General features: G+C 41.1%; 1 protein-coding gene across 1 annotated transcript in view; it reads right to left on the minus strand.

The window, feature by feature from the left end:
* LOC129713202 (glucocorticoid-induced transcript 1 protein-like) overlaps positions 1 to 22,917 on the minus strand; it is a 174,514-nt gene that overhangs the window by 85,321 nt on the left and 66,276 nt on the right. Inside the window, exon 3 of the mRNA XM_055662110.1 lies at positions 10,844 to 10,933. Coding sequence (XP_055518085.1) covers positions 10,844 to 10,933 — 90 coding nt within the window. The remainder of the gene's footprint in view (positions 1 to 10,843; positions 10,934 to 22,917) is intronic.

The raw sequence follows: 22,917 nt of genomic DNA on the forward strand, positions 1-22,917 counted from the left end.
ATAGGAAAGGATAGAGGGATATGGGTCAAATGCAAGCTAATGGGATTAGAGTAGATGGGCATCATGGTTGGCATGGAGGAGTTGGCCCGAAGGGCCCATTTGTGTGCTCTGACTCTCAACAAAATTCCTTTTTCAACAAATCAAGGAAATTCAAGGGAGTAACAACTTTTTTTTTTAAATGAGAGAAAACTGGTCCAGATTTTCACCCAGCATCTGGAGTGAAATCTGCATATTTGAGGCTACAACACAATTTGTAGAATAACCAAAGGAAATTTAAGGAAATAATATTTGAAAGTAGAATATAGGACTGGTGTTCATTTCTCCACAGTGTACTTTTTACTGGGATGCCATTTTGAAGTAAGAGAGGAAAGTCTATTCCCTCACCATTAATGCGCACCATGTAGCTTCTCAATTTTCCATAAGAGATGTCATTCAAATCAACTCCAAATTTGAAGTTTAAAAATAAAAAGTATTGCAGTAGAGCATAATGCCAAAATAAAAATGACCTATATATATATATATATATTTCTCAAGCATGCAACAAAATAATATTTTCCATCTAAAATATTAACCAATATAGCCCAAGTCAGATAAATTTGGTTGAAATTTGTTTCCACACAATTTACAAGCTCAATCAAAGTTCCTAACGGATAAATAAAGTTAATTGAATTGAATCAATAAAATGCATTTGAAATAACATTGCCCTTAACTTAAGGCATTCCAAAGGCTGCCAAGGTGCTTCAGAGATGAAATGGAGCCAAGGTACACTGACATGTAAACTCTAATTATATAGCAACCAGTGTACTACACAATGCTCATAAACATTACTATTCAAAGAAATGGGCACCAAAATGATTTTCTTTTAACCACAAGTGTTATTATACATGGGAACACTGCAAAGCAGAAGACATGTTGCTTGGTGCACATAGCAACTAAAACTAACACCTGCCAAATGGTATAAAAAAAACATGCTGTCAATTTAAAGACCTTGGTGACCAGGCTTTCACAAAGTCACCACAACCACAAAGACATAGAAGTGACAAAAATGTTAAAAATAGACCGATTACTTCACTGTTTCTAACAGTTTTAAACAAGAACAGTATCTTATCCTTGCACCATTTAAACAAAAATCTAATTGAAAGACCTTGCTACACTGAACCCATCCACACAGCTGCAAACTTGGGAAATATACATATACTAAAAGCTGCACTCTTCCAGCCACTGGTGAATGTTGCCACTTCAAGGATGGAAGCTTCAATGATCAGGAAGAAAGGAAGCATTCTCAGAGGGATCCGAAGGAGCCGCGGAAACAGTGCTTCTCATAAAAGTCCAGCTGAGCTCATAGTTTTCCGCAGCAAGGGTAGATAAGGGGTTAGATGATGGTGACTGTGGCTACTTATGACATCTCTGATGCCAATGGTTCACATCCACAGCAAGAGAAAAAATGTTAGTGGTAGACATATACCCTATCAGATGCATATTCTAACTGCAGAATAGTCATGGAAGATGCAAAGGGGATTCACCCATAAATGTGAACAGTGTGGAATAGCCTGGCTCTGTTAGCAAAATTTCAGGGAAGATCACGTCAGTAAGTACTGGTTGTGCTCTGAGTTAACAAGCACTGTTGTTTTTCAGAACAGTGAGACTGAAAATCATGTCAGCGATAATACTTACAGTGATGTACTACAGTTGATGTCATTTGGGATAATCTTTCACCAGAGATTAAAGAATCAGAAATGTACAACACAGAAAAAGGACCTCACAGCCCACCGTATCTATGTCAACTGTGATGTCTACCTATGTGAATCCCATTTGCTCGTGTTAACCTTCTACTACTTTCCTATGCACGTACCTGTCTTAATTCCTTTTTAAATGTTGCATTAGAATCTGCCTCCACTACCTGCTCTAGCAGCTCACCAAGTATTAAGCGTCCACTCTGTGCAACACTTAATCCTCAGATCTCTTGCATTTCGCCATTCTCAACTTGAGCCTGTGCCCTCTATTTCTAGACTCTTCTGCCCTGGGAAAATGATTCAGACTGTCTACCCTATCTATTTTTCCCTGATAAATGTGTAAAACTCTTAAAGGTCACCATTCGGTCCTCTATGCTCCAGTAAAAATAAACCAAGCCTCTGCCATCTTTTACACACTACAGCTCTCCATCCCGGGTAGTAGCATCCTGGTAAAACTGCCCGTCCCATTGCTTTGACATCCCTCCTGTAACGTGGTGACCAGAACCATACACAATATTTTCGGTGCGCTCCAACCAATGTTTTGTAGAATTGCAACATGACATCCCGACTCTAATGCTCGATGCCTCGACATGTGAAGACAAGCATACCAGATGTATTTTTTACTACCTTATCCACTTGTGTTGACACTTTCAGGGAGCTGGGAATACACCCCGACCCTAACAGAATCAGACCTCCCAAAGCACATCACTTCACATTTGTCTGGATTCAATTCCACTGCCAGCATTCTGCCCAACATCCCAGCTGATGTATGCAACACTCATTTGAACATACGACTCCATGAACTTATCATCAGCACACTTCATTAAACATACTATCTACATTCACATCCAAGTCACTGCAGCCCTGCAGTACACCACTTGTTACAGATCTCCAAGTCAAAAACATCCTTCCACCATTACCTTCTGCTTCTTACCACCCAGTCAATTTCGGAAAGAGTTTCGTCAACATGCCTCGGATCCCTTGTGTTTTAACCTTCTTAGCCAGTCGACCATGCAGGACCTTATTTAATTCCATGTTGAAACATCTCCCACCCTCCCTTCATCAATCCCCTTGGTTACCTCCTGAAAATACAGATTGGAGAGACAATCATCTTTGGACAAAACCATGCTGACTCCGCTTAATCATCCCTGCTTTTCCAAATGAACATAAATCCTGTCCCATGTACCCAATGCTAACAATACTTCTGCCTGAAATTCAGGGGTCGCATTTCCCTTCGAGCACTATGAAGCCCAGAAAATGGTACAATATTGTCCTTTTCTGGGATAAGAACATTTGCACTCAATTTTCAACAGCACCTGGTTTCTTTGGTGTTGTGCAAAGGATTTTTTTTAGGTCCGTGGTAGGCAAACTAAGGTAAATTGCAAATCCCTTAGGTGACAGGAATCTGGAGCTTGCCATAGTTAAAATGCCGGAAGGAAAACTTGCCACTTAATTCCAACAAGTTCAATTTTAAACCGTAGGTAATGATCACATCTGTACAAATCCAGCAGGGTTCACTTCAGATATGATCAAGTCCTGGCCAGCTGAAAAAGAGCTGCTACTTTCCCAAGAGTTACTCTGGGGCAGCGGTTGAGTTGCTGCCTTACAGCACCAGAGACCAGTGTTCAATCCTGACCACAGGTGCCGTCTGTACGAAGTTTGTACTTACTCCCTGTGACTTGTGTGGGCTTTCTTCAGGTGCTCCGCTTTCCTCCCACACTCCAAAGAAGTACAGGTTTGTAGGTCAATTGGCTTTGGTAAAATTGTCAATTGTTCCTAGTGTGTAGAATACGGTTAGTGTGCGGGAATCGCTGGTCGGCGCAGATTTGATGGGCCAAAGGGCCTGTTTCCGCTCTGTATCTCAAAACTAAACCAAGTTGCTGTTTGTGAAAGAATCGGCAGAAGCAGTCCCTCCGGTTAAACTTACTTCCTTGCTTTGCAAAGAGAGTTAATCCAGGGGAAATCCCCTGGTCACGCAAGTGCAGGCCTCCCCAGCATAGTCTTTATACCCTGGCCTCCGCACTTCAATCTACCAACTTCCCTAATAGCTTTGGCTTTACATTTTGCAAGACAGGCCAGGGATTTGCTAGATTTATTGGCTACCTTTAAGATCCTGGCTACTCGAGTCCACCAGCGGCACATTAATCAAGACCACCTGTTGAAAATCAGCTAATCCACTTCCACGCACCAACAGGCTTCCGAGGATGCTTTCCCAAACGGCTATTAAAAGTTTCCCCTGCTAATCTTAACCAGTTGTATTCAAATTCCAGGCTTGCAATTCATGGTCCTCCTTTCTTTTTAAACTGACGCTGAATTCATTCCAGTTGAAAATCTAGCAGCAATCAGGGAGGATCGCCTATTGTGAAGGGACTGGCGAAAGCTTGGTGTGGCAAGTACAGCTGAAGAGAGGCCAGATAATTAGATATGGGTCTGGATGGGTCAGGGGAAGGGGGATACGTGGAAAATTTGGCTAAAGAAATGACCTCATGGTGGCAAGATGCAGGCTTGCCAGACACTGGAACAACATCACCAGTTAGAAGATTTCCCTGGTCTCAAGCATCCAATGGAAGTCCATTAGGTTACACAATGTATTTCCTAGCACCTTTCATAACTGATAGGTGCAAGTGGAGTTTATCATATGCGGAAGTACCGTGAGGTACAGGTACAATGAAAATCCTGCTTACAGCAGCATCACAGGCACAGACTCAGACAAACACACAAAAGCAAATCATACATAAAATTACACAAAAGTTCTGCAAGACAATAAAATGGGAAAGTACACAAAAATGCTGGAGAAACTCAGCGGGTGCAGCAGCACCTATGGAGCGAAGGAGATATGCAACGTTTCGGGCCGAAACCCTTCTTCAGACTGATGAATAAAATAGAAAGACTGCCAAAAATCATTGCATTCATTGCAATACACAACAAACAAGTCCATGGTAGTTCATAGTATTCCATTGTCGAGGTAGGATTAGGTATCGTTATTGTTTTTTTATTGAAAAGCTTTTCTCCAGTCAAATCATGCTATACACAAGTATCATCAAGTCGTACACAAGTACCATAGGTAGTGCAGAGAAAAATGCCAGAGTGCAGAATTTTGTGCTCCAGCATTTCAGCAATACAGTTACAGAGGAAAAAGTCCAATGTCCACAATAGGTTAGGTTGGAAGATCGGGACTACATCCCAAGCTCATAGTCTGATAACAGCAGGGAAGAAGCTGTTCCTGAAACTCTTGGCATGTGCTTTCAAATTTTTGTATGCTCTATCCATTGGGAGATGCAGAAAGTATGACCAAGGTGAATCAGATCCTTGATTATGTTGGCTACTTTCCTGAGTGTAGGTGAAGTTGTTGATGGAAAGCCTGGTCAAAGCTACACCCACAACACTCTGCAATCTCTTGAGGCCTTGGAGAGAGCAGTTGCTGTGATAGGATGCTTTCAATTGTGCATCTGCCGACGTTGGTAAGTATTGATGCCAAATGTCCTTATGTCGACATGCCAAATGTCCTTAGTGTTCTGAGGAAGTAGAGGTATTTGAGTGCTTTCTTGGCTGCAGTAATATCGTTGGTCCAGGACACATAATCAGTGATACCAATAAACTTGAAAAGCTCTTGGCTGTCTCTGCTTTGACATCATTGATGCTGATTGGGGCGTGTATTCCACCTCGCTTCCTGAAGTCAATAGCTAGCTCCTGACATTGAGGTGGAGGTTGCTGTCTTGACACCAGGTTGCAAAGTTCCCCAGCTCCTTCCTGTGTTTCCTACAATCTCTTCATTGTTCGAGAACCGGTCTAATAAAATGTCAATCGCAAACCTATTACAGGTGCACAACCTTTTATCCGAAAGCCTTGGGACCAGACACTTGTCGGATTTCGGACATTTTCGGATTTCAGAATGGAAGATTTTTAGCGTAGATTAGGTAGGTAGCGCGGGCGGCTTGAAAAGTCTGGAGCTGCTGCCTCCTCCCGGGTGACCGGGAGAATCATTGCATAAATGTTAGTCAGTTAGTTTGGAGGGATTTTATGTGGTGGTGGTGGAGTCGGGGTGAAGGGGGAAACTTTAATTCTTAGTCCCCTACCCCTACAAGTCATTGAGCACATTATGGATTCTATATTGACTCCATACAAGACCAATCCCGCACCTCCCTAAAGGCTTGCAAATTCTTTTCATTAACTGAATTAGCTCCTTTCCAAATGATGTAATTGAATCTCCCTCCACTGCTATTCCTTGCACACCTTAACCAGACTCACTCAGATCTTAACCATGGCTCTCTGACTTTTTTTATTAACCATCTTCATTCTATATCTTACCCACCCCACCTCCCTCCAGCCATTCCACTTACTTGTCCCTCCACTGTCATTTTTACGCCAGTTCATAGTATGAAATCCCTTTGCAAACTCCTGTGTTCAAAGGAAAACACTGCCAAGACTATTCGCTGCCAGATTTGTTCTTGTATAAATCCACACAAAGAAGAGGAACTGAAGGTGAGAGAAGTCCTGTTAAATTATATTTCTTCATCCTTCTGAGTCAGGGACAGGTTCTTGATATGAGCTATGAACTGGCTGATTCACATTCTCTCATGCACAAACCCACTCTCACCTCCCCTCTCCAATGAGATCATTTGAAACTATCTGCAGAAACGCAGTGATATTGAATGAATATTATTAACCACTTTATCCTGGTAATATTGTTATAATTTCCGTGGTATTTGAATGCATATGTCAACTCACATCTCCTACTTCCACCCATTGCAACTCTTGGTGATTAGAATTCTCTAGAAAAAGGCACAAAGGCGATGTCCCAATGGCAAAAATTTGGGTTGGGTCTTGAGCAGCAGGGTTGAAAAAGCCAATTCCAAAAAATGGATGATAATTTAATTAAATGCAAAGTACACCTTGAAAATAAATAATAATAATAATAATCTATTCCAAATTCTGATATTTCTCTGCTGCATACATTGTGGGAATAAGATGAGATCATTTGATAAACAGATCTAATATAGTCAGTAAACAGTTGTGACATGTTTACAAATCAGCAACACTTCAAAAATTAAGGTGACATCATACGAGTAAAACTCAATTGACAAGAACAATCAATTCCCAGGTGTATTGCAGGGAAGCAAAGAATAAAATCTCTCACAGTCAGAAGAGATCATTGTAATGGCTTGCCTTTCAGGGCTTTCCCATTGGGACCATTCAGAGAATCATATCTTCCATCACCACCACTAACTAGCTCCACTGGTCTCACATATTTTCTTCTGTAGTTCTAAGGCACTGTAAAATGGAAGGCACAGTGCAGAGGACCGACCATAACCTGTGGAATGACACAGAATGTGGCCATTCAGCCCATCAAGTCTACTCTGCCATTCAATCGTGGCTGATCTATACTTTCCTCTCTACCCCATTCTCCTGCCTTTACCCCATAACTCCTGACACCTTTACTAATCAAAAATCTGCCAATCTCCACCGTACAAATATCAATTGAAGTCAAATAGGAATGTATGTAAGTCAATATATGGAAGTCAAATCGTGCATGATCCAGAATGGAATGAGAGCAAAAGCAATAATGACCTCCATATCGCCCTGATCTAGAAAAAGACACACAGGACATGACAGGTCAGCAAATAGCCCGGAGCTGCAAAACGATTTGAGGCACAAGGCATCTTGTGCGATAAAGGATGCCTTGTTCTGGAGGAAACCAGATATTGGGACCTCAATTGTAATGGAACAGGACAGGGGAGAGGGGTTGTCCTACATGGCTGCTTGGGGATGCAGGCGTGGCAGTTAAAATCAAGTTTTAGTAGGTCATGCCTGGGTGGCGTAGAGTGTAATCAGAAGGCAGAGGATAGAGACTGGAAGAGAGCTACGATTAAAGGCTTTCTTTTTACTGCCCTGGTTTGACATACCAATGTGCCACACCATACACTTGTCAGTTAATTTCCATTTGCCATTCCTTAGCCCAGCTTCCCAACCGATGCAAATTCTGTTCCAAACTTGGATATCCTTGCTGGAGTAACTTAGCAGGTCAGGCAGCATCTGTGGAGGTAATGGATATTCCTGCCATAGATTAATATTTTGGGTTGGGACAATTTTTCAAACTTGTCCTGACCAAACCATTGCCTATTCATTCCCTCCACAGATGCTGCCTGACCCACCAAGTTCCTTCAACACTTTATGTTCTATGCAAAATTCCAGCAGTTCTTTGCTGACTGCCAATTTTGGCATCATTGGTGGATACCTATTGGTACGGAGCTTTTGCATTTTTCAGCTTGAAATTGTGCAATCTGGTGCATACTGTAGCAAGTCTTTTAACTTATATTTGAATGCAATATTTATGCTTTAAATTGGGTTAGCTATGGATAAGGTTAGGCAAATTACATTCCTAATTACATTCCACAGTAGAGCCAGGCTCTGATCAACAGGTGCAGAACATGAATGATCTTAGTGAATTCATGTATGGAAATCAGATTAGAATCAAACACTTGGCCCATGTTGACCAACCTGGGTCTCACTGCACACCTGGTACTACTCCTGACCCTGACTCCAGTTGCATACCTTCTCTCATTCCTGAACCCGAGTCCAGCCTTACACCTGGCCCCCTATTCTACCCTGATCACAGCTGCTTACCTGGTTAGGTTCCCAGTGCTGAACACTCCCATTGTCCCAGCTTTGACTGCACATCTAGTACTATTCCAGACCTTGACTCTGGCTGCACACTTGGCCTTGCTCTGAGCCCCTCTGCACTGACACTATATCTGGCTCACACATAAAGCCCCATATCTGACTCCCTGGACTTAACATATAACGTTCAAGACCACAGGTGCTTATCTAATGTTGTAATCTTTTATAGGGTACTTCACAGACCAAATTTTGTATAACAAAATTGGCTACATCCATTGGCTTCCTTGTTATCTAACATGCCAGTTACTTTGTCAAAGAAGTCATCAATTGGTTGAACACAATTTCTCATCCATAAAATTATACTCATTCAGCTGTATAAGTATTCTGTTACAATTTCCTTCATTTTCCTAACAAACTGTCCTGAAGTCATTTTCACCCCCAATATTTTCAGTATTTTGCTGTCTTCCTCTCAGCTGGGACTTTTCCGAAATGCAAAGCACAATAACTATACATTTAAACAATATTATTCTATTAAATGTGATCTTGAGAGTACATAATATTTTCTGTGCTATTCATAACACAACAATGATTTTAAAAACATCTTTGTTTTGATTGCACCTACCAACATGCATACATTATTATATTACAGTTAATATGTACCAAGGGCAATTTTTTGTTCCAATGCTGCCCATTCCCAATTACTTTTACATTGAAGTGATTGAAATCCTAGTGAAGTTTAAATGGCATCAGAAAAATAAAACCTCCAGAATGGATGATATTCATTATATGGTTGGTTGGAGTCAGTATCAGCACAATTACTATATTAAACTTTGAATCTTCAGATGTCATGGTTAAAGCTAAAACTAAAGACAAATAATAACCTCCTCACACATTCCCCTGCAAGTATCTCTAGGGAGGAAGTGAAACAACTGGTGGACTGGTGCAATACGAACAATCTGATCCTGAATGTTGACAAAACAAAGAAGGTCATCGTGACTTTAGGAGAAACCGGCACAGTCACTCACCACTACACATTAATGGCATCGATGTGGAGTTGGTCAGTAGCACTAAGTTCGTGGGTGTGCAGATCACGAACAGTCTGACTTGGTCACAAAATATCGCATCACTAGTTAAGAGAGTGCAGCAGCATTTACACTTTCTGCGCCGGATGAGAAGAGTTCACCTCCCCCCCCCCCCCACCACTTTCCACAGGGGCACCATAGAGAGCATTTTGACCAGCTGCATCTCTGTCTGGTTTGGGGACTGCAAAGCTTCCGACTGGAAGTCCATGCAGAGAGTGGTGAAAACGGCTGAAAAAAATCATCGGGACTTCTCTTCCTTTAATCCGGGACATTGCGTGCAAACGTTGCTTGTCTACGGCCAACAGCATTATAAAAGACCCCACACATCTCCATCATGGACTGTTCACTCTGCTGCCCTCGGGCAAAAGGTATTGCAGTATAAGGAGCAGAATGGCCAGGTTTTGCAACAGCTTCCTCCCTCGAGTCATCAGACTCTTGAATTCCATATAATGTGCCGCCACTATTATCTATTTTATCTTTTTATCTATTTTATCCTTTTGTTATTTTATGTTGCACAGTGAGCCAGATGCAATGAAATTTTGTTCAGACTTGCATTTGTTGGTGTATTTTTGAATGACAATAAAGTCTTTGATTGATTGATTTAGACTTTCTAATGGAAGGAAACAAATCCTAAACATTGGGAGCTATTGAACGATGTGCACATATGGTGCAAGTCTCTAATCAGTTTGGGTGAGGTCATCGGCACCTGAAACCTTATCTATTTTGGGACTTCCTATTGCAACGAAGTGTCCATCTAGAATTCAGCATCTGAGGAATGCTAACATATTTAACCAAGAGTGGTAAATAACAAGACATTTAAAATGTTGCTAATCCTGCATGAAGCTTTAGGATAACCTCCTTCTTCCCGATTATTTCAGTGACATCTAACAAACTATCATTTCATGTTCACAAGCACCTCAATAAAGTACCATAAAATAATACATTAGTCCTATCCTTAGTCAGACTGATAAATTTAAATTCCTTATTTAACCAAGTATTGATTCAAATCCACCCACTAAGAACACCAGGAAAATGAACCAAGTTTGCCAATGCTGAGCTCTTTGCCTAACAGAATGTCCTTGTATTTGAGACGTAGAATAGGATGAGGATCAATGGAGACATATCCCAATCAAAAGGCTTGTCCACACACTTTAATCAAGCTCTAATTCAGATAATTTAACCCTAAATGGTAACCAATTAATGCAAAGTTGCAATAAACTGCCTTCTGTGTTGATCATAAATAACAACTTTGGAATAAAGATTTCAACCTTCTTTGACCAACTATTCTTATTTATAACATCCTATGCCCATTTTAAGAATCTTAAAAAAAATATGCACATTTATTTTTTAAGCCAGCTGTGAAGATACATTGTCTGGCTTTCAATCAACGGTGTTTTTGAACTTTATTACCTCTTTCAGCTGATCGGCACTTCCCCAAGAAGCAGAGCGCTGATGTGTGGTTTTCTTTTCTGTTCCTTCATCTGACCAAAAGTTGGGAGTCTGAAAGGGAAGAACAAAACCGTATTTTAAAAAGAGTTCCGCTCACCACCAGCTGGGATGCTCTCATCAATACAGATCTCATGTGGGTGCCCACGGGAATGTCTGAATGAATAGTGATAAAGCCACAACTTCCATTTCCTAAAAAACTTTTAGGATTATATCAATACATATGTGAATCCAGGAGGACACATCACGTGTGTCCATATCAGGTATTTCTTGTAAAATCAGTTATCTTTTAAACTTCCTCTCAATGTACAGAGTGTGTAGGAAGGAACTGCAGATGCTGGTTTAAACCGAAGATAGACTCAAAAAGCTGGAGTAACTCAGCGGGACAGGCAGCATCTCTGGCGAGAATGAATGGGTGATGTTTCAGATCGAGACCCTTCTTGTACAGACACTCTTCTCCATCAATCACAAACTAAACTCACCAGATTGACAGGGTACCTGGCAGTTAAATTAACATTATTAGTTTGTCTTCCAAACTAAACCAAAGTTGGAAGTTTAAAGATTGTGATGCTTTCAATCATTCATCCATGCATGCATTCATTCATTCATTCATACATTCAATTCATTCATTCATTCATGCATTCATTCATTCATTCATTCGTCAACACAAAAGCACTAATAACCAAATCAAAAAATGGAGGGATGGGGTAGAAATTGCAATTAGATGGTAATTAGATAATTTGTCTCTGCAAATTCAATAATGAGCAAATATATAGTTCCTGGTGTGTTTTCCTCTTCAAAAGGAACACGGTCACTATAATATTTAATATAGGCACATCCAGGTACTGAAGGTCGATACTAGAAATGCATGAGCATGAAAGAAAAATCCTACGTATTTATTGGGGAGGGGAGAGATGAGAGGTGAGACCACCAATTACTCTGAGGAATAAGGAGATGGAAGGAGGAATTGCATGGCATAGAAAATAAAGCCTTCAACCTCCTCAGTAGCTGCGTGAATAGATCAAAGAACATGATCTCAACTGATATAGAACGGTTTCCAACAGCAGGAAAACAGGTACAGTGACCATCTATCAGCAGCGTGCAATCCATTTTATAAAAACAGAACAAATCAAGCTAAATGCAAAAAGAAAATCCAAATTCTACAAATTTATGCTGTGTACAAATCAGATTCAAAGTACAAGTTTCAAAACAGCACTAACTCCAAATATGGCAACTATTGGCATTGTTTTTATAAGGACTTTATGTTCCAAGTGAAGGTTGTGTTATAAAACACCAACTTGCATAAACACTGTTTCAAGTAGTTCTACGTAAATGAGTGTGGACAAGGTGTGCTGCAGATGGTTACAGTGTTCATAAAACCGTAGAGGGGAAAGATAGAGATTGATCACGCGTTCAAAAATTAGAGCAAAGGAAAGGGAGAGAAAGAAAGAAAGAAAAAGAAGAAAGGGAAAAGGAGTAAGAGGGAATAGCAGAAAGTTAGGAATGGGAGCTAAGAGCAAGAAATGTAGCATACTGGAAGTTTCATCTCATTGGAAGTTAGCAAATAATGAAAGAACTGGATAGAGTGGATGCGGAGAGGATGTTTCCACCAGTGGGAGAGTGTAGGACCAGAATACAATGATGTACATTTAGAAAGAAGACGAGGAGAAATTCCTTTAGCCAGAGGTTGGTGAATCTGTGGAATTCATGCATTTGCCACAGATGGCTATGGAGGCCAAGTCGTCGGGTATTTTTTAAACAGAAATTGCTAGGTTCTTGATTAGTAGGCGTGTCAAAGATTACAGGGAGAAGCGGCTTTGGACAGACTCAATGGAGGGGAGGTGGAAACCGGTGATGCGGGGAATTTTCACCACCCTCTGCAATGCCTTCCGGTAGACAGAGCATGATACCATACTGTGGCAAAGTAGGATGCTTCGTGGGCTAGATGGCCAGAATTCTACTCAGGAAGAAGAGACGCTTGAGCATAGGCACTCGTCGGGTATTTTTTCTGCCTTTTTAATGCTGCAGCCCACAATGATTGCACCAAACATGATTCCAAGACCAACATCTATCTATCTATCTATCTGTATATATCCCATACCCCTCCGTATCTATATGCCTATCCAAGAGTCTTTATAAATGTCATATCTGCTTCAACCATCAATCCTGACAGCATTTCCAGGTACTCAGCAGCCTTTGTGAAAAGAAAACCTAGCCCACAAATCTCCTTTACACTTTATTCTTCTCACCTTAAAGCTATGCCCTCTAGTATTTGATTTTTCCATCCTAGCTCTGATTGTCTACCCTATCTATGCCTCGCAATTGGATTGCAACAGAGGCATCTTTTCTGGTAAACCACCTCTGCACCCGATTTACGATGCTTTGACTTGCGATATTTCGACTTTACGATCAGCAAACGCTCGGCAACTGCAGCGAGCCTCACGCCACTTCCGGTCACGTGATCACAATATATCGCAATGCGTTTTTGACTTGCGATATTTTTGGTTTACGATGGATTTATCGGAACGTAACCCCACCATAGGTCGAGGAGCAGCTGTACTCCAAATATAGCTAAACCAAAGTCGTATAAAGTTATATAGTTCTTTAAATGATCCAGGCCATAGTCCTCTCCTGCACACACCCCAGTTTGGACAATTCTCTTCGAAGGATGAAAGAAAATAAAAACTCTTCTCTCTCTCTCTCACACAAATCTCATTTGATCATGCCAACCCACAGCCTCTAACCAAAATTCTAGGTGGCATGTTGTGTTGTGATTGGTTAACAGGCTTCTACAGGCACTGAGGCAATTTTGGGTTCTGCTATTTTGGTCAGACGTGGAGAAATCCCCAGGGCTATTGGCCTTTTATTATACAGACAGGTAGTTAAGTCACGTTTCTGATGAAGTACAAGTTGTGCCCTCAGGTTTTCAAGTGATTGAAACCTAAACTAAATATACTGATAATGCTGCAATCCAGAACAATATTAATGAGCTCCACATTGCTCTTTCACATATGGTGTGCACATGAAAAGGCTGGTTATGAATGCCTAGCATTTATAGGTCTGGCCCAAAACATTTTTTGGAACATTCCAGCAACCAGCTTTGCATAACTAATGAAATCTATCTTCTCCCCCAGTTATACAAAATATGCACCAGAGAAACAGTTCCACTCGGGTGAATTGGTCCATATTCAAATTTAGCTTCACATGAATCTCCTAGCCTTTCCCATTTAAGCCCACGACCGTATCATCCTGTTACTTCCTCCCTTGTGTGCTCATCCAGTTGCAACTTAACTGGACTCAATACTTATTGCAAGAACGAGTTCCACATGCGGCTAAAGAATTCTCTCCCGATTTTCTTATTGGATTCACATTTATGGCCCCTGGTTTTGGTTTCCTGTCTGATTAAAAACATCTTCTTGTCACATTATCCATCCTCCTGATAATCTTAAATACATTTTAGGTCACTCCTCACTCTTCCTTTCAATAGAAAACGGCTCCAGCCTGTTTAATCTTACCACAGTAGTTATAACCCGTCAGTTTCAGTATCAACTTTGCAAATCTTTATAACATTCTCCATTCCCTGCTTGTTTGGAAGGCATATGTTTGACTAGAACTGTGCTCAGTAAGTACAAACAAAGTACTTCATACAATTTTTGTACAGCTTCAAAAAACAACAGACAGGGGTTCAGGACAGACAGAGGTAGTTCTTCATGTAGAAATCAACAAAGTTCAGGAATTATTTGCCCCAAAGTTTCTTCAATTATATTTCCTTGCAATAACGTGCTTATTGGCTCACTTGACTCCAGATCTTGGCAATGTAAATCACAGGGAAATTCTTTAGTATTTCAAAACCTACCAAACACGTAGGAAGATAGTTGTGGTCATTGGAGGCCAATAATTTCCACTCCTCAACATGTACAAAGGAACCAGACCCCAGAGATTTATTGCTTTTCAATCAATATTGCGTAGTCTATGTGTATGAATGAACTGCAGATGCTGATTTTAAATCGAAGACACAAAATGCTGGAGTAACGCAGCATCTCAGGAGAGAAGAAGTGTGATGTTTCGGGTCGAGACCCTTGTTCAGACTGATGTCAGGGGAGTGGGAGGTACATAGATAAAGAAGTGTCGAGATAAGGAAGTGTAGGGTGTGAAAACAGGACAAATGGAATGAAGATCATTGTTAGTTGGGAGAAGGTAACAACAGAGCAAACAGAGATAAAATGTAGTCAAAGACAGTAAGTGGTCGGAGAACTGGGAAGGGGAGGGGATGGAGAGAAAGGGAAAACAAGGGCTGCCTGATGTCCTGACTCAATATATCTGCCTTTGTGTATACATTTCGCTTTCATATAAATACCATATATGTAAAATAAGAACTAGCCTTATACATAATCTTACATTGGATTAAATAACAGAGTTTACAGTTCCAGATTTAGACTATGTAGATTTGTAACTATTTTTTTGTTTGATTGCTGATATTTCCCATGTTTAAATTAGGCCCCATCCCAGCATAATTGCCTTGCTGGTTGACATCCAATTTACAACAAACCATAGTATAAAGTCCAATAGATGGTCTATCAACAAGTATTAAGTGCAATGAATGACGTGCTGTTCATCCATTGCTGATTGCAAATTCAGGCCACAGTCTGGAAACTAGAAACTAAAATCATTGAAATCCTCTTTCATATTATTTCATCATAGAAATCACAGATTCATAAAGGTGGAAACAGGCCCTTCGCCCCAACTTGCCCCATCTATCCTAGTCCCACCTGCCTGCATTTGGCCCATATTCCACTAAACCTATGCTATCCATGTTAGACTTCCCAAAATGCAACACCTCACATTTCTCTGTATTAAATTCCATCAACCACTCCTCAGCCCACCTGCGTCACCTATCAAGATTCTGTTGCAATTTTTGACAAAAAAACAATCAGAAAATGGAAATTAAGAATAAAAAATCAAGTGTTAACTCCGATAGATTCACCCCCCCCCCCCCGATGGTGGAGAAGTGACCCTTCATTCCTGAGCTTTTGGATTGGAGACGCAGGCTATGATGCAACTAGTCAGTATGCTCTCTACCGTACACCTGTAGAAGTACAAGATCGTATTTGTCGACATAACTAATCTTCTCTCGGAAATAGAGGCGTTGATGGGCTTTCTTTATGATTGCATCAATGTGCTGGGCCCAGCATAAATGTTCAGAGAGATGCACGCCCAGGAACTTGATCTGTTGATTCTCTCCACCGCCAGTGGTGGAGACAGGTTTGTGAAACCTCGGCTTTCCTTTGTAATGTCAACAATTAACTACTTGTTCTTGCTGACAACAGGAGCTGTATAGTTGTTCTGGTGCCTATCACATTTTTTATCTGTTTTATACTTTGACATTGTGTGTAAATACCCCTGCACGTACGTAGTTCAGGTTATTCATGGAAATTATTCAAAATGACAACAAAGCAGATCTCACGTTCTAAAAGGAAAACAATGTTCTTGACACGGCTGGTATTCCTGTGAACCAGGAAGTATAAGCTTCAGCCGTCAATCCAGTGCTTTTGGCTTGTGTAACCTAGTTCAATAGGAAACCTAAAATTTGCATGATGCTAGCAAAACTGTGTCGATTTGCATATTTAATTGTTTAGCTATGGAGCCTCAGCAAATTTGTTGAAGGATCACCATCTCTAACTAGGATCCATTAAAAAAAATAGGACATTATTAATCCCCAAAGCTGGATGCCATAGACTTAAAGTTACACTGGAAGTTCTCCGCAAGATGTGGCCAAAACAAATACACAGACCAGCAAACAAAGTGCAAAGCCCATTGTATCCCATAGAAGTACCACAGGAGTAAAGCAATGTGGGCATCCCTGTAAACAAATCACTGAAAGCCAGAGAACGGATTTAGAAAGTAACCAGGTATACGAATGGAATGCCAGCATGTTCTCTCAATCTGAGCAGAGGAAGTTCTGCTTCAGTTGTGAAAAGCCTTGGCTGGCCTCCAATATGAATAGGGTTCGAGCACAATACCTCAGGATTGGGGTGTTCAGGTTCATCTGTCATGAAACAGAAAGGTAATCCTACTGCCTTATAAATCATTGATGTAAACACATTCACAACATAGTATATGTTCTGGCCACCACAACAAGGTTATCACGTTTGTTGAAAAATATATTGAGGAGGGAAACCAGAACATTTGAAGGGGCTGCTGTCTGACGGTTGATTCCATAAATTCGCATTTATCCAGGAATACACATATGCAACATCTTAAACTAAACTCGAGTTCTTCCTGAGTTCTGCATTTTGTTTCCAGATTGTAGCAGCTGGAGTATCTCTGTGGTCAGTCCACCTTTCATTCTTCCTTGGGTGCTTAATCCCAAGGGGGTTATTAGCAGTTCATGCTTAAATCTTTTCCCGTAAATGTAGTGTATCCAGCCCAAACTAGGCTTTAGCGATGATGATATTTTACATAAGCCCCCAGCCCTGTTGCTTCATCTCACCATACGAGGATATTCTTCAATCCCTTTTTCTTGTGTGGACCAGCTCCCCCTTAAATTCCTTAAAATGTGCCTTCACCTTTATTACTGTCTGTGCATGTGCGATCCAAATTCAAACCTCTCACTTAGATATTTTCCTCCAAACTACTAACTGCGATCACCATACTTATGGAAAAAAGGTTTGATTACCCGATGAAAAAGGTAGAAAATAAAACCTGAGTGATAGTGGTTGGGTGAACGTGGGATTACACAGTGAAGGATGAGCGTGTGAAGGAAATTCATCTTTGAAGATCGTAGCACAAGATTTTTTTTTAATGATAATGGAATAGTTCCATATTCCTCTTTCAAAATCTAACTCATTGCATCCTTGCAGCATTGTCCTTTTCCTGCCTACAGTCTTAGACAAGCTCGTCTTTGAATGTTGGACGTTATTTGAGAAGGTGGGCTAGCAGATTATTCAGAGCAGCAGCCAGCCAGTGGAGCACGGATATGCCACCACCACCCCAGGAGATGCTGAGTAAATGTTTGCACATTTCTGTGAACATGAGCTGTAAAGCCAGAACCTCATTAGAAGAGGGTGTTGATGGTGCACCACATCTGAATTAGGTCGAACTGCAAGAACTGCAAACTGACAATTACAAATCTGTAGCTTTTATATGGAACAAAACCCAGACATCTTGTGGCAGTAACAGAGTGAATGGTAGCTTCAATCTGTGACAATGAACCAGCCAAGTATCAGCTAGCAGGACTTCCAATGAAACACAGGCTCCTAGCAGTAAATACGCACACTACTGCAATATATAACTTTAAAACTATAGACTTAACTTTCACACTAGGGGTAAAACACTTGCCTAAATGAGTGCAGCTCCAACAACACACAAGACGCTCACTGTTATCCAGGGCAAAATAACCTATGCAATTGATACACCATCCACAACCCTAAAGATTCATCCACTCCACGACTAACACCCAGTGACTGCAGGTTTACCATCTCCAAAATGTACAGCACTTACTTGCGCAGATAAATCTGACATCACCTCACAAAATCAACCAGAGAACAAGGGCAGTCACACATCACCCTGACTTGGAGATATTTGGCTGCTCCATCATCATCGCTGGCCATTATGAGCGTCTGGACCTGATGTCCGCAGTAGTTCAAGATGGTAAGTCATTACCGCTTTAAAGGCAAAGAGTTCGGCAATCAAAGTAGGCCTTGCTGGCATTACCCAGACCCCAATAAAAGTGGAAAAGTGCAGCTTAAATGCTGATACCTGACAGGTCTGTTCAACTATGAACAAAGAGAGTGTACATTAATATAAATAAGAATGTCCATCTGAATGCTCTGAAATTTTAATTTGTTACTGGTGTCATCTCAAGTAATTGACAAAATGTTAAATTATCAAGTAATTGACAAACAATGTTGTCGGAAATAAGTGTCCATCATTTGGATAAGGATTATATGTAAAACAAAGCAAAGGGCCTGTCCCACTGCGGCAACCTAATTCGTGAATTTAGAAGAGTTTGCCCTTGACTCATACTCGTAGCATGGTCGACACGAAGTCCCAGGAGGTCTTTGTAACTCTTCTTCATGCTCGAGAGTAGTCCCCGCGTTCTCGAGGCCTCAGCTAGGTCGCGGCGTTTTTTTCAACATGCTGAAAAATGCCCGCTAGTAAAAAAAAGTCGCTATGGGAAAAATCTATAATTTTTTACTCGTAGGTTTAGTCGAGGTAGGTCGTAATGCTGTCGTAGGTAATTGAAGGCAATCGAAGATAATCATAGGTAGTCGAAGGTAAAGCTCGATGAGGAAAAAAAAGGTAAGAAAACCGACCGGTAAATGTTAAATGCCCGCTAAACTTTATTAAAAGTTGTCTGGCTTCTAAAATGTGTCTCCACTCCTTCTTCCCCCCACCCCCCCATTTCTCCGCTCTCTCTAAAGGACTTACTGTAACTGTGCCAGGCGTCTTTTACCTTCCTGTTCATCGCGGTTGTGAATTTCAGACAGCGCTCCCCCGCTTTCACTGGCCCCCGCCTTTGCGGTGTGTGTGTGTGTGTGTGTGTGTGTGTGTGTGTGTGTGTGTGTGTGTGTGTGTGTGTGTGTGTGTGTGTGTGTGTGTGTGTGTGTGTGTGTGTGTGTGTGTGTGTGTGTGGACAGTAGATCTGGCTCGCGGTTTCTCGCGGTTTCATCGCTGACGGTTTTTCAAGCGAATGCCCTCGAGCTTGAAGGTCGAAGATAGTCGCTGAAAAGTCGCGTTAGTGGGACAGGCCCTTAAGAAAATAAGTTTTCTCCAGAATTTTTGGAGTTGTCACCAAGGTGGAAACAAGCACAAGAGGTATTAACAAAATATGTTCATAACACACAGAGGGTTGGGAAGACAAGATGGGAGGGAAATCTAAGGACTTTCAAATGAGTTCCAGAAAAGAGAAAGGTTAGAAAGTCATAAAATCATCTTTATTGGAATATGCAAGACTTTTCCCACATTTATTATAAGATATTGTTACTATTAAAGGATAAAATGTCTTCATGTGGTGAGATACTTCATTTATTTGCTTCGCTACTACAATGAAATATTTTGACATGCATCATTTATGTAGTGAAAACCATGGCCATTCTGTATTGGAAATGGAACACATCCAGGTATATCTCGAAGGAAAACATCACCCATTCTCCGAGATGCTGCCAGTCCCGCTGAGTTACTCCAGCTTTTTGTGTCTATCCAGTTCATTACTGTTACCATTTTTTTTAGGTTCTAATTTTCTATGCTCTGACGACTTAAATTCCCTGAGTTAGAAGCCCTTTGTTTGAACTGCAGATGTTTCATCTTAAAATGTGCCACAAAATTATTATATTGTAGCATGTTATTCTATCCTTCGTATAGTTCAGAAATAGGCGGACTGTTTATTTCTTCAACCTCTATAACGTTTGTGACAAAGACCCATCATTTATTTATTTGCCTCTGTACTCCACAATTTGAGATTTGTAATAGAAAAAAAATCAAATGTGGTTAAAGTGCACATTGTCAGATTTTAATAAAGGCCATTTTTATACATTTTGGTTTCACCATGTGGAAATTACAGCTGTGTTTATACATAGTCCCCCCGTTTCAGGGCATCATAATGTTTGGGACACATGGGTTCACAGGCATTTGGAATTGCTCAGGTGTGTTTAATTGCCTCGTTAATGCAGGTATAAGAGAGCTCTCAGCACCTAGTCTTTCCTCCAGTCCTTCCATCAACTTGAGAAACTTTTATTGCCATTTATCAACATGAGGACCAAAGTTATGCCAATGAAAGTCAAAGAACCATCATGAGACTGAGAAACATAAATAAAACTGTTAGAGACATCAGCCAAACCTTAGACTTACCAAAATCAACTGTTTGGAACATCTTTGAGAAGAAAGAGCACTGGTGAGTTTACTAATCGCAAATGTACTGACAGACCAAGGAAGACCACAGCTATTGACAGAAGGATTCTCTCTATAATAAAGAAAAATTGCCAAACACCTGATTGACAGATCAGAAACACCCTCAGGAGTCAGGTGTGGATTTGTCAATGACCACTGTCTGCAGAAGACTTCATGAACAGAAATACAGAGGCTGCACTGCAAGATGCAAACCACTGGTTAGCCACAAAAATAGGATGGCCAGGTTAGTTTGCCAAGAAGTACTTAAAAGAACAACCACAGTTCTGGAAAAGGGTATTGTGGACAGATGAGACGCAGATTAACATATCAGAGTGATTAAGAAAGAACTGCAGATGCTGGAAAAATTCAAAGGTAGACAAAAATGCTGGAGAAACTCAGTGAGTGAGGTAGCATCTATAGAGTGAAGGAATAGATGACGTCTCGAATAAGGGACGAGATCCTGCTTCATACTGATGTGGGGGTGGGGCGGGAAAAAGAAAGGAAGCGGCGGAGACAGTAGGCTGTGGGAGAGCTGGGGAGGGGAAAGAGGGAGAAAGCAAGGACTACCTGAAATTGGAGAACTCAATGTTCATACCGCTTGGGTGTAAACTACCCAAGCGAAATATGAGGTGCTGTTCCTCCAATTTGTGGTGGGACTCACTCTGACCATGGAGGAGGCCAGGACAGAAAGGTCGGATTTGGAATGAGAGGGGGAGTTGAAGTGCTGAGCCACCGGGAGATCAGGTTGGTTAATGTGAACTGAGCAGAGGTGATTTTTTTACTGGATCGCCTTTTCTGTAACTGGAAAGACTGGCTTGGATGGAGGGGGGGGGGGGGGGGGGGGGGGGGGGGGGGGGAGCGACAAGTGTAGCATTTCCTGTGGTTGCAAGGGAAAGTACCAGGGAAGGGGGTGGGAAGGGACAAATTGACTAGGGAGTTACGGAGGGAGCAGTCTCTGCGGAAAGCCGAAAGGGGAGGAGATGGGAAGATGTGGCCAGTGGTGGGATCCTGTTGGAGGTGGGAAAAATGTCAGAGGATTATTGTTGTGTTTTGTGCTATATGATGTGTGATATGTGCCATATCAGTGTGATGGCAAGAGCAAAGTATGGAGGAGAGAAGGAACTGTCCAAGATCCAAAGCATACCACCTCATCTGTGAAACACAGTGATGGGGGTATTATGGCCTGGGCATGTGTGGCTGCTGAAGGTACTGGCTCACTGATGGTAGTAGCATAATTAATTCTGAAGTGTATAGACACATCCTATCTGCTCAAGTTCAAACAAATGCCTCAAAACTCATTGGCCGACGGTACAATAATCCCAAACATACTGCTAAAGTAACAAATGAGTTTTTCAAAGCTAAAAAATAATAATTTCTTGAGTGGCCAAGTCAATCACCCGATCTGAACACAATTGAGCATGCCTTTTATCTGCTGAAGAGAAAACTGAAAGGGACTAGCTCCCAAAATAAGCATAGGCTAAAGATGGCTGCAATACAGGCCTGGCAGAACATCACCAGAGAAGACACCCAGCAACTGGTGATGTCCATGAATTGCAGACTTCAAGCAGTCATTGCATGCAAAGAATATGCAACAAAATAGTAAACATAACTACTTTCATTTACATGACATTGCTGTGTCCCAAACATTATGGTGCCCTGAAATGGGGGGACTACGTATAAATGACACTGCTGTCATTTCTACAGGGTGAAACCAAAATGTATAAAAATGGCTTTTATTAAAATCTGACAATGTGCACTTTAACCACATGTGATTTTCAATAAATAGCATGCATACTATTGACTCATACTACAATAAATTCAGTAATTAATGTAAAACAGCACAATGGTGCGAGGATTACAATGCAGGCTAAAGTAGAAAAAAAACGAAGGTACAATAACGGAATAACCGAATGAGGTGGAGTTAAGAGTTAATCTGTGGCAGCACCTTCCCAAAGAGGGTACAAAAGGATATCTATTTGCCAAAGGTCATTGGATGCATGGCATTTTTATTACCTCACGCTGGAAGCCAGAGCTTCAAATGTACATTATGAAATAAAACTGGTACACAAAAGCCAAAGGAATAAAAGATTTCAAAAATGTTCCTTTCTTCTCAAGGGATATGGGGGGAAAAGCCAGAATGGGGTACTGAT

This window comes from Leucoraja erinacea, chromosome 2, assembly GCF_028641065.1.
Source record: "Leucoraja erinacea ecotype New England chromosome 2, Leri_hhj_1, whole genome shotgun sequence".
Lineage (NCBI taxonomy): Eukaryota > Metazoa > Chordata > Chondrichthyes > Rajiformes > Rajidae > Leucoraja > Leucoraja erinaceus.